The following is a 15,941-nucleotide window of genomic DNA, read 5'->3' as shown; positions in this document are numbered from 1 at the left end:
GTAGATATGTAGATCAGAATTTATAATTGACGACACAGCAGTGGAAACTGTGAACAGTTTCAAACCCTGGGAGTGCACATCTCGTACAACCTCTCATGGTCCCAGAACCCATTCTACACAAAGCTCACCAATGCCTTCACTTTCTGAGGAGGCTGAAGAGAGCTGGACTATGGATATCTATCCTCACATCATTCTACAGATGTGCAGTACAGAGTATCCTAACAAGCTGCGTCACTGCATGGTACAGAAACTGCACTGAGGTGGACAGGAAAGCCCTATAAAAGGTCAACAGAACTGCCCAGCATCACTGGCTCCAGCTTACCAGCCATCAAAAACATATATACAGAAACGTGCCAGCAAAGGGCCAGTCATATCATGATGGATCCCACCAGACCTGTTGATAGACTGTTTGTCCCACTGCCATCAGGGAGGAGAATAGAAACATAAACATAGAAACATAGAAAATAGGTGCAGGAGTAGGCCATTCAGCCCTTCGAGCCTGTACTGCCATTTATTATGATCATGGCTGATCATCCAACTCAGAACCCCGCCCCAGCCTTCCCTCCATACCCCCTGACCCCTGTAGCCACAAGGGCCATATCTAACTCCCTCTTAAACATAGCCAATGAACTGGCCTCAACAGTTTCCTGTGGCAGAGAATTCCACAGATTCACCACTCTCTGTGTGAAGAAGTTTTTCCTAATCTCGGTCCTAAAAGGCTTCCCCTCTATCCTCAAACTGTGACCCCTCGTTCTGGACTTCCCCAACATCGGGAACAATCTTCCTGCATCTAGCCTGTCCAATCCCTTTAGGATCTTATACGTTTCAATCAGATCCCCCCTCAATCTTCTAAATTCCAACGAGTACAAGCCCAGTTCATCCAGTCTTTCTTCATATGAAAGTCCTGCCATCCCAGGAATCAATCTGGTGAACCTTCTTTGTACTCCCTCTATGGCAAAGATGTCTTTCCTCAGATTAGGGGACCAAAACTGCACAAAATACTCCAGGTGTGGTCTCACCAAGGCCTTGTACAACTGCAGTAGTACCTCCCTGCTCCTGTACTCGAATCCTCTCGCTATAAATGCCAGCATACCATTCGCCTTTTTCACCGCCTGCTGTACCTGCATGCCCACTTTCAATGACTGGTATATAATGACACCCAGGTCTCGTTGCACCTCCCCTTTTCCTAATCGGCCACCATTCAGATAATAATCTGTTTTCCTATTTTTGCCACAAAGTGGATAACTTCACATTTATCCACATTAAATTGCATCTGCCATGAGTTTGCCCACTCACCCAACCTATCCAAGTCACCCTGCATCCTCTTAGCATCCTCCTCACTGCTAACACTGCCACCCAGCTTCGTGTCATCCGCAAACTTGGAGATGCTGCATTTAATTCCCTCATCCAAGTCAATATATATTGTAAACAACTGGGGTCCCAGCACTGAGCCTTGTGGTACCCCACTAGTCACCGCCTGCCATTCTGAAAAGGTCCCGTTTATTCCCACTCTTTGCTTCCTGTCTGCTAACCAATTCTCCACCCACACCAATACCTTACCCCCAATACTGTGTGCTTTAAGTTTGCACACTAATCTCCTGTGTGGGACCTTGTCAAAAGTCTTTTGAAAATCCAAATATACCACATCCACTGGTTCTCCCCTATCCACTCTACTAGTTACATCCTCAAAAAATTCTATGAGATTCGTCAGACATGATTTTCCTTTCACAAATCCATGCTGACTTTGTCCGATCATTTCACTGCTTTCCAAATGTGCTGTTATCACATCCTTGATAACTGACTCCAGCAGTTTCCCCACCACCGACGTTAGGCTAACCGGTCTATAATTCCCCGGTTTCTCTCTCCCTCCTTTTTTAAAAAGTGGGGTTACATTAGCCACCCTCCAATCCTCAGGAACTAGTCCAGAATCTAACGAGTTTTGAAAAATTATCACTAATGCATCCACTATTTCTTGGGCTACTTCCTTAAGCACTCTAGGATGCAGACCATCTGGCCCTGGGGATTTATCTGCCTTCAATTCCTTCAATTTACCTAACACCACTTCCCTACTAACATGTATTTTGCTCAGTTCCTCCATCTCACTGGACCCTCTGTCCCCTACTATTTCTGGAAGATTATTTATGTCCTCCTTAGTGAAGACAGAACCAAAGTAATTATTCAATTGGTCTGCTATGTCCTTGCTCCCCATAATCAATTCACCTGTTTCTGTCTGCAGAAAATATGTAGAGAATATGTAGAGTCTGTGACAGGACCACCAGACTCAAAAACAGTAACTTTCCCAAAGCTGTAAAGGCAGATCAGCATCTCCACCCACGAACAACCCCTGTTGTTTTAACAACTCCTGTCAGTCACCTTACATGCAGACACTCCTGTGTCTAGACATACAATGTACAGAAGCTATCATATGTATTTATATTTATTGTGATTTTTAATTATTAGTGTTTTTTTTGTGCTGTATCAGATCCAGACTAACAATTATTTTGTCTCCTTGTGTACTGGAAAATGACATTAAGCAATCTTGAATGAATCTTGAGAGAGCATACATTTAGGGAATTACAACAGAAATAATCAAATTCATTCACTTATTTCAGAAATAAACAGCTAAATTTCTAGTCCAATATCCCATGGGAAGGGAACTTTTCAATAACTTTCACCTTCAGTCTTCTCCCCAGTTTATTAGCCAGACCATCGAAAATCATGTTTTGAAGTGTAAGCAAATCCATTGTTTGAATCTTGATCCTCTATCACTGCTTTCAGAATGTACAGACTTAATAAAGAGCCAAAAAACGTCCACAACTGCTGTCTACATAGCTCTTCAGATTTTTTGCAGGTTGACAAGTTAATTGTCCGCTGGCAGTTGTCGTTAAGTGCAGGTGAGTGGATATGGGAAATAGGTAGGAATGTGAGGGAGGATGCCATCCTCACAAGTCAGCGAGCCCAGATTTCAAAGCCTGGAGTTCAGCATCCTGCCAACAGCAAGTTCAGAGTTCAAGGCCTGGAGGTTGAGGTCTGTCACTGGCAAGTCCTGGGGTGGATACTGAAGATCACAGCCCAAAGGTTGATCAGAAGTCCAATGGCGAGGTCTGATGGCTGAACTCCTGGGTTGGCAAGTCCACTGATGTATTGGCAAGTTGAAAGCTGATATCTGTGAGTCCATGAGTCCAATGGAGGCCTGGCCTGCTCTGGGGTTGGGGAACTGTTTGTTTGTGTGAATGGGAGGGAGGAAATGGGGTTGTTTTGTTGCTGTTGTTGCGATACTTGTGGTCTGCCACGAGCATATCCTTACCTTGGGTTGGTTGTCAAAGCAAATGACACATTTTACTGTATGTGCGTATGATAAATAAATTCTGAGTGGCATAATCTGGAAGAGTTGATGGGAATATGGGGAAATAGATTACAGGGAAATTAGCAGAGATCATTTGGAACTAAATGTTTTCTTTTTATCTCATAAGGAAATATGGAATGTCATGTAAATTGTCCAAATATTTCCTTTTTCATGCAACCTGCCAAACTGTAAGCTGCTAGAATTGGCTGGATGTTTGGCACTATCTGGGCCAAATATTAACAGAGTCATGGAAGAGTTTAAAAATCAGTGCAACATGAACAATGGGGGGAAAATACCAAAATATATCCACTACTCCTTGTTTCCATATATTAGACCTTCTATAACATAGTGAAGTTCTAAAGATGTTATTGGATAATGCTTAGTTCTAAGAACTGTGTCAAGTCAATTTGCCAACTCACTTTCAAGGGATTTGTTTCATTTCCACCAGTGGCACAAAAAAAGAATCCATCAGCTGATCTGGTTCTCAGCTGCACTAACCTTATTAGGACAAGTTATTTTGTTTGTGAGATTCCTTTCATTACTCAAAATCTCTCAGAAGGTTGTTCAGATTGAGGTGAAAGATCTATTGTTGATCCTTCCTCTCTCCTTTTTCTATTCCCTTGCCCTACTCTTTTGTTCCATAACCCTTCAAATTTCTTCTTCACTTACTGTCTTTTCCCTCCTCCATTCCTCAGTTACCTCAATACTTCCTCTCGATTTGCTTCTTCTATCCTCTTCCCATATTTTTTGTTCCTGACTGTCCCATCCATCTCATAGTTCTTTCGAATTTCTCAATTTTTTTCCCCTACTTCAGCTATTTTCTCCCAGCTCATCCACAATAGAAGGTTCCGAGGAAAATGAAGGATAGATAATATTAACTTCGACGGGCAAGCAATTATAACAATGATGTTTATATGCAATTTTTAATATACAAGAAATATGAGCTTTGTCAAACAAAATACAAGAACAGGCCATTTAAAGCAAATATTTTTTAGGCAGTATTTTAAAGGAAACAAAAGTGACATAGTTTGGAAAGGGAATTCCTGAGCTAGAGACTTGAATGTCAAATGCATGATCACCAGTTGTGAAAGAATTACCTTCAGAGTGCAGAACTGGAAGAGTTGGAGGCTGGAAAAAATTACAGGAAGCCAACAATAAAGAGTCAGGGAGGTGTTCACAAAGGGTAAGAGTTTTAAAACTGAATGGTGCTGAGTTTTGAGCAATGTAGGGCAGCAAGTACTGGAGTCCTTGGTGATCTGAACTCATTGCAAGTTTGGATACCAGCAGTGGCTCTGAAAATGTTGTTCACTGTAAGTACTCTTGTGTTTCTCGTATTTTGTTTTATCTTTTCCCCTCTTTGTTTTCATCAGCTTTGATGTTCTCTCTAGATTTTCATCCTTGGTTAGTCTTCTCTTGTCTACCTTTTCAAGTCAAGTCAAGTCAAGTCACTTTTTATTGTCATTTTGACCATAACTGCTGGTACAGTACACAGTAAAAACGAGATGACGTTTTTCAGGACCATGGTGCTACATGAAATAATACAAAAACTACACTGATCTATGTAAAACAACACAAAAACTACACTAGACTACAGACCTATCCAGGACTGCATAAAGTGCACAAAACAGTGCAGCATTACCATAAATAATAAACAAGACAATAGGCACAGTAGAGGGCAGTACGTTGGTGTCAGTCTAAGTTCTGGGTATTGAGGAGTCTGATGGCTTGGGGGAAGAAACTATTATATAGTCTGGTTGTGAGAGCCCGAATGCTTTGGTGCCTTTTGCCAGATGGCAGGAGGGAGAAGAATTTGTATGAGGGGTGCGTGGGGTCCTATAATGCTATTTGCTTTGCGGATGCAACATGTGGTGTAAATGTCTGTGATGGCAGGAAGGGAGACTCTGATGATCTTCTCAGCTGACCTCACTATCCGCTACAGGGTCTTGCGATCTGAGATGGTGCAATTTCTGAACCAGGCAGTGATACAGCTGCTCAGGATGCTCTCAATACAACCTCTGTAGAATGTGGTGAGGATGGGGGGTGGGAGATGGACTTTTCTCAACCTTCGCAGAAAGTAGAGACGCTGCTGGGCTTTCTTTGTTATGGAGCTAGTGTTGAGGGACCAGGTGAGATTCTCCACCAGGTGAACACCAAGAAATTTGGTGCTCTTAACGATCTCTACGGAGGAGTCATTGATGTTCAGTGGAGAGTGGTCGCTCCGTGTCCTCCTGAAGTCAACAACTATCTCTTTTGTTTTATTCATATTCAGAGACGGGCTGTTGGCTCTGCACCAGTCCGTTAGCTGCTGCAACCTCCTCTCTGTATGCTGACTCATCGTTCTTGCTGATGAGACCCACCACGGTCGTGTCATCGGCGAACATGATGATGTGGTTCGAGCTGTGTGTTGCAGCACAGTCGTGGGTCAGCAGAGTGAACAGCAGTGGACTGAGCACACGGGCCTCTGGGGCTCCCGTGCTCAGTGTGATGGTGTTGGAGATGCTGCTTCCAATCCGGACTGACTGAGGTCTCCCAGTCAGGAAGTCTAGGATCCAATTGCAGAGGGAGGTGTTCAGGCCCAGTAGGCTCAGCTTTCCAATCAGGTGCTGACGAATGATTGTGTTGAATGCTGAACTGAAGTCTATGAACAGCATTCGAATGTATGTGTCTTTTTTGTCCAGGTGGGTTTGGGTTAGGGCCAGGTGGAGGGTGATGGCAATGGTGTTGTCTGTTGAATGGTTGGGACTGTACGCGAACTGCAGGGGGTCCAGTGAGGGGGGCAGCAGGGTCTTGATGTGCCTCATGACGAGCCTCTCAAAACACTTCATCATGATGGATGCGAGTGCAACGGGATGGTAGTCGTTGAGGCAGGACACTGAAGACTTCTTCAGCACAGGGACGATGGTGGTGACCTTGAAGCATGTAGGAATGACGGCATTGCTCAGGGAGATGTTGAGGATGTCAGTGAGAATATCTGCCAGCTGGTCTGCATATCCTCTGAGCACTCTGCCAGGAATATTGTCTGGTCCAGCAGCCTTCCGTGGGTTGACCCAACACAGGGTTTTCCTCACATTGGCCAGGGTAAGACACAACACCTGGTCATTTGGAGGAGGGGTGGTCTTCCTCGCCGCCACGTCATTTTCTGCCTCAAAACGAGCATAGAAGTTGTTCAATGCATCTGGGAGGGAGGCATCACCAGCACAGGCAGGTCATGTTGTCTTGTAGTTGCTGATGTCCTGAATGCCCTTCCACTTGCGCCGCATGTCACCGCTGTCTTGGAAGTGCTATGGATTTGCTGGGCGTGTGCACACTTTGCCTCTTTGATGGCCCGGGACACCTTTTGCTGTCATGTTTTTTCTGCCTTCTGTCCATCATTGGATGTTGGGGGTGGAAACTTCAGGAATATAATGTACAGCTGCCACATTTAGTGTCACAGGCTGTCGAGAAACATCAAACCAAGTTTACTTAGCTGCAATCCTCAGTTTAGAATAGGGCTCTGAGCTACAGAGAGCCAAGCAGGGAGAAGATATCCATAAGACGAGAAAGACATGGCAATTCTTTTGAAGGTACAGATGCTTTAGAATAGGGGTTCCCAACATTGTTTATGCTGTGGACCCCTACCATTCATCAAGGGGTGTGTGGATCCCAGGTTGGGAACCCCTGCCTTAGATATTGAAAAGTTGAAGCAACAAGAAAGGTCATTTCAAGGTTAAGAAACTCCTTGAGTTGATTGCTTCTGCTGATGACTGCATGTTGAGATCCATTTTTGTTTCCTAGCATGTTATTAAAGTAGAAATTAGTGGGCAGTAGAGTGCTTGTTAGCGACTTCTGAAATAATTGAAAACCTTTCTGGAGTGATTCAGCCACTGGGAAAATTCTGGGAATTACTACAATATGTTGATTTTGTATTTTGAGATGGAGGCAGAACCTTATTTTGATTTGCCTATTGAAATCACTCTCACCTTCCCACCCTCAGGATCATCTCTGTCACATCTCACAGACTGCTCTTCACTACTGCATTAAGTTATTCAAATTCCATACTCAAGGTGAGAAAAGTTCATCTACTTTTTTGCCAGTCCACACAGCTGGCATAGGCACTTGTGTGCATTTCAGTCTTTCCCAAAGTATTGGCATTTGTAGACTGCATTCATGTCCTTAAAGAGACCTGCTTGATGTATTCCAGCAGAGCCTGACAGATCTCCATGATTCAGGTGCACAAAGACCACACCTTCTGCTTTACCGTAATGTCCATGTCCTTCTGACCCCTGGAAGCAGGCAACCACCCCTTCCTGTTATTGCAACATTCATTCGCGACATTACTTTGTAATTGTAAGGGTGTTGTTTGTATTATTGATATGTTCCTCTAAGAGTCTGTTACAAAGTATCATACTAAAGGGTGAGTATGCAAGTTTACTTTACATTGGTACCAACAAAGAATACATCATTAAAGCCTCACTGTCCTGTGATTACTCAGTGATGGTCACTCCTAGGCCCGTGTGATAACATTTACATGACATGACTGCAAAAATATTATTGCAAAGATGATGATATCATCCTGTGTGGAAATGGCAAAGAAGTCACTTCAGGAATGCAAGGGTGGTTATACTAGAAACTGCCCAGCTGAATTTCCAGAGTAGACAAAACGGTCCTTATTGCTTTCCATCGTTGATAAAGTCAATTTACAAGCTCAAAGCTAAAGAAACCAATGAACTTCTAGGTTTCATTGTATTACAGTTTATATATTTTCACGTAATTTTAATGGCATTTAATATAATGGGAAGCTATACTGATCCTCAACATTGGTTTAAGACAGAAGAGTATTGCAAATCAGGAAGAGAATGAGTAAATTTCTGCCCACCACCCATATTTTCCACTGAAATTATAACAGAAAATGAGAAATAAAGGTAAGTCACTGTGTTCAGCTGTAGCTGAACAAATTAAATAATTTTAATGTTCTTCACCTGCTGGGAAAAACATGATCTTGATGCTTGTTCTGTGTATCCAAAGGAGGGACCTTCGAACACTGACGTTGGCAACTTTAGCACCTCTTGTAGAAACTGATCAAACTTTGCATATATCATTACTCCATTTGAGTCTGATATTTGGGAGAAAATATCTGGAAGATATCAGAAGAAAATAAACACCATTAAACATTCTGCAAACATGCCCCATTAAGTAACACTTATAAAATAAGTCGCACAGTTTAACTGCCCAGTTGTTTAAAAAAAGTCAAAGATCAGGCTTACTACCCCTGCCTTAAAAACTGAGAATTAGCCTCTACAAAACTTAATTTACATTTATTTAGCAAGCATGTGAAATATGATCCTAATAGTCATATTGCCAAAGTAGGGTGGGAAATAGGCTGTGACAGATTGTTTCAAAGGCCATGTTGCATCTTAAAGGGGTGGAGTGTAAAATGCAGAAGTGAATAGACAGATCTCTTTTGAAGAATGTGATAACAAGATGAAGGCATCTACTCCAGGAAGGAACAGCGAGTCCTACAAGTTCTGAAAAGCACATGCAAATAAAATAAACCAGTATAACATTCCAAAAAAATTTGCAGATGAAAAGCGAGAATCCTATTCTTAGTCCTTAAATTAATTGCACCTGTTACACAAGCACGGAGCAAGAATAACAATGGAGCAGTAAGGCTAAATGCTTTTCCTGAATCACGTTAGGCACTGTACACACCCAGATGAAAAATATGCACACTTGAAAGAGACACCCACATGTAGGGGGCCCAATCGATTCACCGTGTAATCATTCAGCCACATATGCACTTGCCACATTCTCACAATTGATCCAATATAGTTCATCATCTTTCCATCATAAGAAAGGCTTTAGCTGCTCAGATTAAGGTGATTTAAAAATTTGAACAGGTGGGAAATAAGAGGTTCAGCTGGCTTTAAAAATATTTTGGACTGCAAATGGGAAGGTTGGTTTAGAAAGGTTACTCTCCATGAAGTAAACACTTGTATTTCAAAAATGTTCTGACTGCTGATCAAGAAAACAATTAATCAAATGCACAAATCCCGAGACTTTTCTCCCCCTTGAAATCCCTTAGATTCAAGGCAATGTGCTCAAATGAAGCATGGAATGGCCCTTCCTCTGACACTGCATTAGTGGAGGAGTCCATGTGTCCTGTGGGAAGCCAGTTAAGAGCTGTCTGGGGAGTAAAGGTAGATGTGTTAGAGACAGTGAAAATGTGGAGCAGTCATGTGTCCAGTCAGGCCACCATCCTTTGGGATGCGGGCATTAACAGTTAAATTTGATGAGGATGCCAAGAAGTAACCTGGTAGGTTGGTGTTGGGAGCCCCAAGGAGATCTGCAAAAGTGGTGTAGATAGAAAGCTTCAGAGAATCCACATGCAGCATAATCTATGTACAGGATTCCTGGTGATGGACACGTCCAGACAGGCTCTCATTAAATTATGACGAAGCTGCTCCTCTTACCACACAGAGAAAGTTGACCTATGTTTTAGGGAATGACAGACTTCACCAGTTAGAACAATAGTTGTGCCCATTGCAGCCAAATGGCTGTTACATTTACTCTGGATCTCATTACTATCATGTGCACACCCAAACCCACCCATGTTAAAATCACAATATGTTGGGTTTTCATCAGGCATTTTAAGCACATTTTTGGCAACCAAGCCTCACTGAGTCAGAGGTCATTATTGATAATGAGCACTTTGAATAAGGATTAGGCCAAAGTTCCAGTCACCGGTGACACTGATTATACCACTGCACTTCCAGAGATAAATGTTTCTTCTCAGCATTTAATGTATTTGAAAGGTCAACAGAGGGCTGTTTAAGAGGATATCCATAGAGGACAGCGTTTTCTACCAAATGATTCATTTCAGAATGTCATTGACTTGTTTTGTAAATAAATGGCGACTGGGCTTTTGTTGTGGTTTCAACTAACCAAAAGAACAGTGATCCAGCCACTCACAAAATGAATTGTACCTCCCAAATGGGAAATTCAGATGAGAACAGCAAAGAAATCTGTTGTTTTCCCCACAGATGTTATACATCTATTAAAGAGAAATAGTGAGAGTCGGTAAAACATATTTGTCACAAAATGTCACTCTACTGCCTTAAGAATATTTTAATATTAACAGTTTTCTGTGCAACCTAACTCACTGTCAGCATTTAGAATCGAAGAAATTTACAGCCAGAAATTTGTTATTCTCACACTGTGTCCATGCTTAGAAAAATTGTGTTATTTCGCTTCATCCCATTTCCCAACACTCAATCTAGGGCCCAGCAGATTGTACGTTTTAAGCCTTTCAGGCAGTGTGATCAAGACATGTGACCTCTGGCTCAGTAGTAAAGTATTTTCTTAACTCTCTTCCAACCTTTCCAATAATTAAGTTAACGAGCTAGTTAAAGTCTTCACTGTTAAAGAAAAAGAAATCCTTCATTGTTAAGAAAATGTCCCTCACCCATCTGTAGCCTGATTCTTCCAGCTACATAATTCAACCCAGAACAACAATCCACCAGCCATCAATTACCTGGTAATCAATCACAACTCCTTTTCTAATAACAACCCTGACACTTAACATCCCAATTCCCATAGACCCACGCCACAACATCCCCGCCCTATGGCCCCTTTCCCCCAAAATCAATATCTTGTGTCTTATTATATCAGTATTTGGGCTCCTGAAATTTGCAGCAGGCTGGCCTTAAATCAAACATACAATTGCTTGCACAGTACTTTTTAACATGCCTTTTATATGCACTGTTCAATATCTCTCATTCAGCGAAACAGGCAATTTCAACTTGAGCAGCTTTTTCCAAACCTTTGTATTAAAAATTCACCTTTTCAGCCACAGTCAAACACTTAAAATATTTGAAGTAGAGAGATATTATGTGAAATATTGATGCACATACATTTTAGATATGAAATGACATTCATAAAGCAATGCCAATATTAGATCGTCACCAACTTTTCCGACAGTTGTTCATCTGTGCTACTTCAGTATGTTACAAAATTTTCCAGCTGTTTCTGTGCTTCTAAAGTATGTAATTACTATTAAGCATGTGGGACAGCAGAGAAGTGCATTTAGAGCTCCAGTGACCCAGGTTCGATTCTGACCTTGGGTGCTATCTGTGTGGAGTTTGCATGTTCTCCTTTATATAATTGGGTTTCCTGGGTGCTCAAGTTTTTTTTCCACATCCTGAAAAATGTCCTCCTTGGTAGGCTAATGAACCCATTTAATTGCATCTTGAATGTAAATCAATGATAGAATTTAAGGGGAGCTAAGGGGAATGTGGGGAGGTTAACATAGATTAGAGTAAAAATTGGTGCTTGATGGTTGGGCCAAAAGGCAGCATCTCTTTTTGACACATCACAGAATGTTAAAGATGTGTAAGGCAATATTTAAATAAATCTCACTTTCTTACATTTTTCAATGTGGAGGCAAGTGATTATGAATAGTAAAAAAAAGTCAACATGACAACAATCATTCTGTGCAAAATACTTACATCTCAGTTTATCTAGAATCTTCCCTCCACATATTGTTGCTAATGCCACTTTCACAGCAAAAACCGATATTTTGCCATGGCCTTCTCTAAAAAGAATCAACCACAATAAAGCAATTTAAAAAACAAATGATTTTACAGTAATCTAAAAATAGAGATGCATGAAGCTAATCTGTTTTAGCAGAGAAATTTAATCTTACTGCCGTTTACGTTGGCTGTTGCAGTTCGAAACAAAAGAATGAATTATCTCCCTAATTTGAAAAGGTTAAAACAGCATTTTTTTCCCAGTGGTGTTTCTTTCCCATGATATACATGTATTTGAGTATCAGTGATTGATGGTTTAAATTTAAAAACAAAACAGTAACTTCTTTATTTGGAACTTGAGTCAAATATGTTGTTCTATTTGATTACTTGGGGGAAGTTGAGAGGAATGTGGGGAGATTATGCAAAAGGGAAAACCAGCAGAGAAAAGGGATTAGTCTGTGAACTAGAATGGACTCAATGCACCAAAATGGCCTTCTTCTATGTCATAATAAAAATGGAATAAAACTGTGGTTTTAAGTTCTCCTAAGAAGTTATCATTGGGTCTGATACACAACTGTCTTCCTGTCTTGAAGCTGAGAGTCAGAACTAAATCAGGTTATATCTTATGTAAAATATCAAAAACTTTGTAGGGACTTGGTGGCCCTCCATTAACAGTCAATACATACAGGGTGTGCCATCTGTTAAATGAAGTTTTGAAAGAACTTTCCAAAAGAGATTCCGAGAAATACCCACCCCCGCCCACTCACACATAATAAGTGGTACAATGTGAAATGTACAGCCAGGGTAGCAGTGGGAGCAGATTCAATAATGGTATTAAAAGGGAGCTGAATAAGTACTTCAGAGGAAAGAGTTTAAGGCTGTGCAGAGATGGCAAGAGAGATGGATAAATTGGAATGACAGGGACTTGACAGATTAAAAGGCCTTTTCCATGCTGCAATTGTTCTGTAATTCTGTGAAGTTTATTGACCTCAGTCAAGTCAGCAAGATCAATAAAAGCAAATCCAAATACCACATCCCACTACCTACACCACTAATGTCAGGCACTGTTCATTGAACTATCCTTACAACACTCACTCACCACTGCATCTATAAATCCTGCACTCTATTTATCCATAAACCAACATCTCTAAAACAGTTAATTCCATCACTATCAAGCTGTTTTTGAGAGTTTATAATCACTTATCCTGGATAATGACAATGACCATACTTCAAAACAAATTCACCGGTCGTAAAGAACTTTAGACATTCCAAATCGGATTTGAAAAGAACCATAATAATTTGTTATTTCCTCTTTCCTTTAAGACCAATCCTAAAATTCATGCGCTTTGTCATAAACACTCAGAACACTGCCTTATCACCCACATCTCACCCAGGCACAACATACATCTCAAAAAAGATGGTGCACACTTGAAGTAGAATCATCTGACTGGAGGAAGGATAGCTGTCTCCATGAACTAACCCCATGAATGAAGTGAAGCTGGCAGTTACTGTGATATCATTGCCGAGTGATGAAGGTGAAGCTATTGAGGACAACATCTCAAAACCTAATCCTCCTCCTCACCTGCCATATCAATCAACCTCCTTTGCTCCCTGCCTCCTTCTCATATCCTGGATCCCTTCAAAACACACACTCTTCTACATTACATACCACAAACAATGTAAACAACAGGAATACTGCAGATGCTGGAAATTCAAGCAACACACATAAAAGTTGCTGGTGAACGCAGCAGGCCAGGCAGCATCTCTAGGTACTTTCCTTTTTCTCCACGTAGTTTCCTTTCATCTCTACTTATGTTTTTTACATTTCAAATATTCAGTAAATGCAACAGGGCCAAGAAATGCAAGAAAAGGAAACAGTGATGCTATAGAAATCTAGATTCCCAGCTTCACATACTATGTCACTAATTCAGCCCAGATATTAACACGGAGTGTAATTTAGACGACTGTATTGAGCAAGATCTGCAAAGTGAGATTCTACTCAAAGGGATTATAGGCACGTTAGGAATGAAGGACTCTGTAAATGACAGCCTACTAGTGGTCAAAACACCTATTTGGCTGCTAATGAGGTCACCTTCACATGGATATGCACATTGAAATGTTTAGTGGATTGAGGGCTCTGCTCAGATTGAATTCATGAATTACCATAAAATACTGGAGCAGAATTAGGCTACTTGGCTCATCGAGTCTGCTCCACCATTCCATCATGGCTGATCCAATTTTCCTCTCAGCCCCAATCTCCAGCCTTCCCTTCCCCCTATCCCTCCATGCCCTGATCAATCAAGAATCTACCAACCTCTGCCTTAAATATACACAAAGACATGGCCTCCACAGCTGCCTGCGGAGAATTCCAAAGATTGACCACTCCTTGGCTTAAAAAAATACCTTATCATCTCTGTTCTAAAAGGACACCTCTCTAATTTGAGGCTGTGTCCTCTCATCTTAGACACTCCCACCATAAGAAACATCCTCTCCACATCCACTCTATCAAAGCCTTTCACCATTCGATAGGTTTCATTTGAGGTCACCACAAGTCCAGAGCCATCAAACGGTCTTCATATGACAAACCGTTTAATCTTGGAATCATTTTCGTGAACCTCCTTTGAACCCTCTTCACTTTCAGCACATCCTTTCTAAGATAAGGGGCCCAAAACTGCTCACAATACTCCAAGTGAGGCCTCACCAGTGCTTTATAAAGTCTCAACTTTATTAAATCCAACAACGTTATGTGGAGTAGGAGATGATTTCTTTGTGGTATGGAATGGTTGGCCAATTTCATTTGTATTTAATGGACCCAGCAATGACATATCCTCTGATGGCCAATGCCACAACTTGCACTACAGCACGTCCTAACGGTGAGAGCTCAGTTGCTGCTATTGTGTCTTTGAATTACAATATGTAGAGCAACTTGTAGCATCAATGACTGTTGAGGTTCTATGCTGGGGAGTGGCAGTAGCTCTGCTGTCTTCTCTTAGAGTAAATATTTTCCATTCTCCCAAAGCAACCATTCAATTATTGCACAAAGAGACTGTTCTCTGCATTTGGCATCTGGTATGGGAGTTCTGTTCCCACTCAGTCTAATTTTCTTCCAGAATAGAGCATACATTCACTAATAGTGACAATGGCTCTGGACACTACATTATAGGAAGAGTGTGATTAAACCTAGACAGAGTACATCAAAAGATATGCAGGAATGTTTTCTGGATTGGTAGACTTGAGTTATAAGGAGTTTACATAGACTGAGATTGTTTTCTTTGGAGCAAAGGAGGCTGGGGGTAAAAAGAGTGTGACTTTATACAAGTTTATTAAGTTATGAGAAACACAGACATCTACCCCCAAGTTGATGGGTCATAAATTAGAGGGGCAAAAATGATGAAACAATGTACAGGGAGGAGGTCAAACACCTAGAGAGCTGGTGCAGGGATAACAACTTGATGCCTAATATCACCAAAACCAAGGAGATGATCGTCGATTTCAGACGGTCTCAGCCTGAGCACACACTCCTCAGCATCAGTGGCTCCACAGTGGAGAGAGTGGGGTGCAGATCTCGGACAATCTCACCTGGTCCAGGAACACCACTGGGATTGTGAAGCGGGCCCAGCAGAGATTGCACTTTCTGAGGAAGCTTAAACAAGCATCACTCCCCACTAACATCTTAACTACATTCTACAGAGGCGTGGTTGAGAGTGTGCTGACCTTTTGCATCACAACCTGGTACTCCAGCTGCAGTGCTGTCGACAAAAAAGCCTTGCAGAGGGTGGTTAGGGGAGTAGAGAAGGTTATTGGGGTCTCCCTACCTTCTGTCCAAGACCTCTTTCAGAGTCGATGCCTCCAGAAGACACGGTACATCATTAATGACCCCTTACACCCTCTCCATGAACTGGTTGTTCTTCTGCCATCAGGCAACCGTTACAGGAGCATCAAAACTAAAACCACAAGGCTACCAAACAGCTTCCTCCCACAGGCAGTCAGACTGCTAAACAGCTGCTCTATCTGACTCTGCTTTGGACACTTTTAACTTGCACTGGACACTTATAACTTGATTTTAACTGATATGTGGCTGTTGTGTTTTA

The 15,941-nt window shown here is 41.7% G+C and overlaps 1 protein-coding gene across 12 annotated transcripts in view; it reads right to left on the bottom strand.

Moving 5' to 3' along the window:
• dtna (dystrobrevin, alpha) overlaps positions 1-15,941 on the bottom strand; it is a 205,021-nt gene that overhangs the window by 123,676 nt on the left and 65,404 nt on the right. For all 12 annotated transcript variants that reach the window (XM_063063098.1, XM_063063106.1, XM_063063113.1 and 9 more), the window contains 2 exons: positions 11,830-11,915; positions 8,305-8,459 (listed from right to left, as the gene is read on the bottom strand). In XM_063063098.1, the coding sequence (XP_062919168.1) occupies positions 8,305-8,459; positions 11,830-11,915 (241 nt within the window). The remainder of the gene's footprint in view (positions 1-8,304; positions 8,460-11,829; positions 11,916-15,941) is intronic.

The sequence above is a fragment of the Mobula hypostoma genome, chromosome 1 (genome assembly GCF_963921235.1).
Source record: "Mobula hypostoma chromosome 1, sMobHyp1.1, whole genome shotgun sequence".
NCBI lineage: Eukaryota > Metazoa > Chordata > Chondrichthyes > Myliobatiformes > Myliobatidae > Mobula > Mobula hypostoma.
The sequence above is the reverse complement of the archived record's forward strand: the minus strand, read 5'-3'. Positions and strand labels throughout refer to the sequence as shown.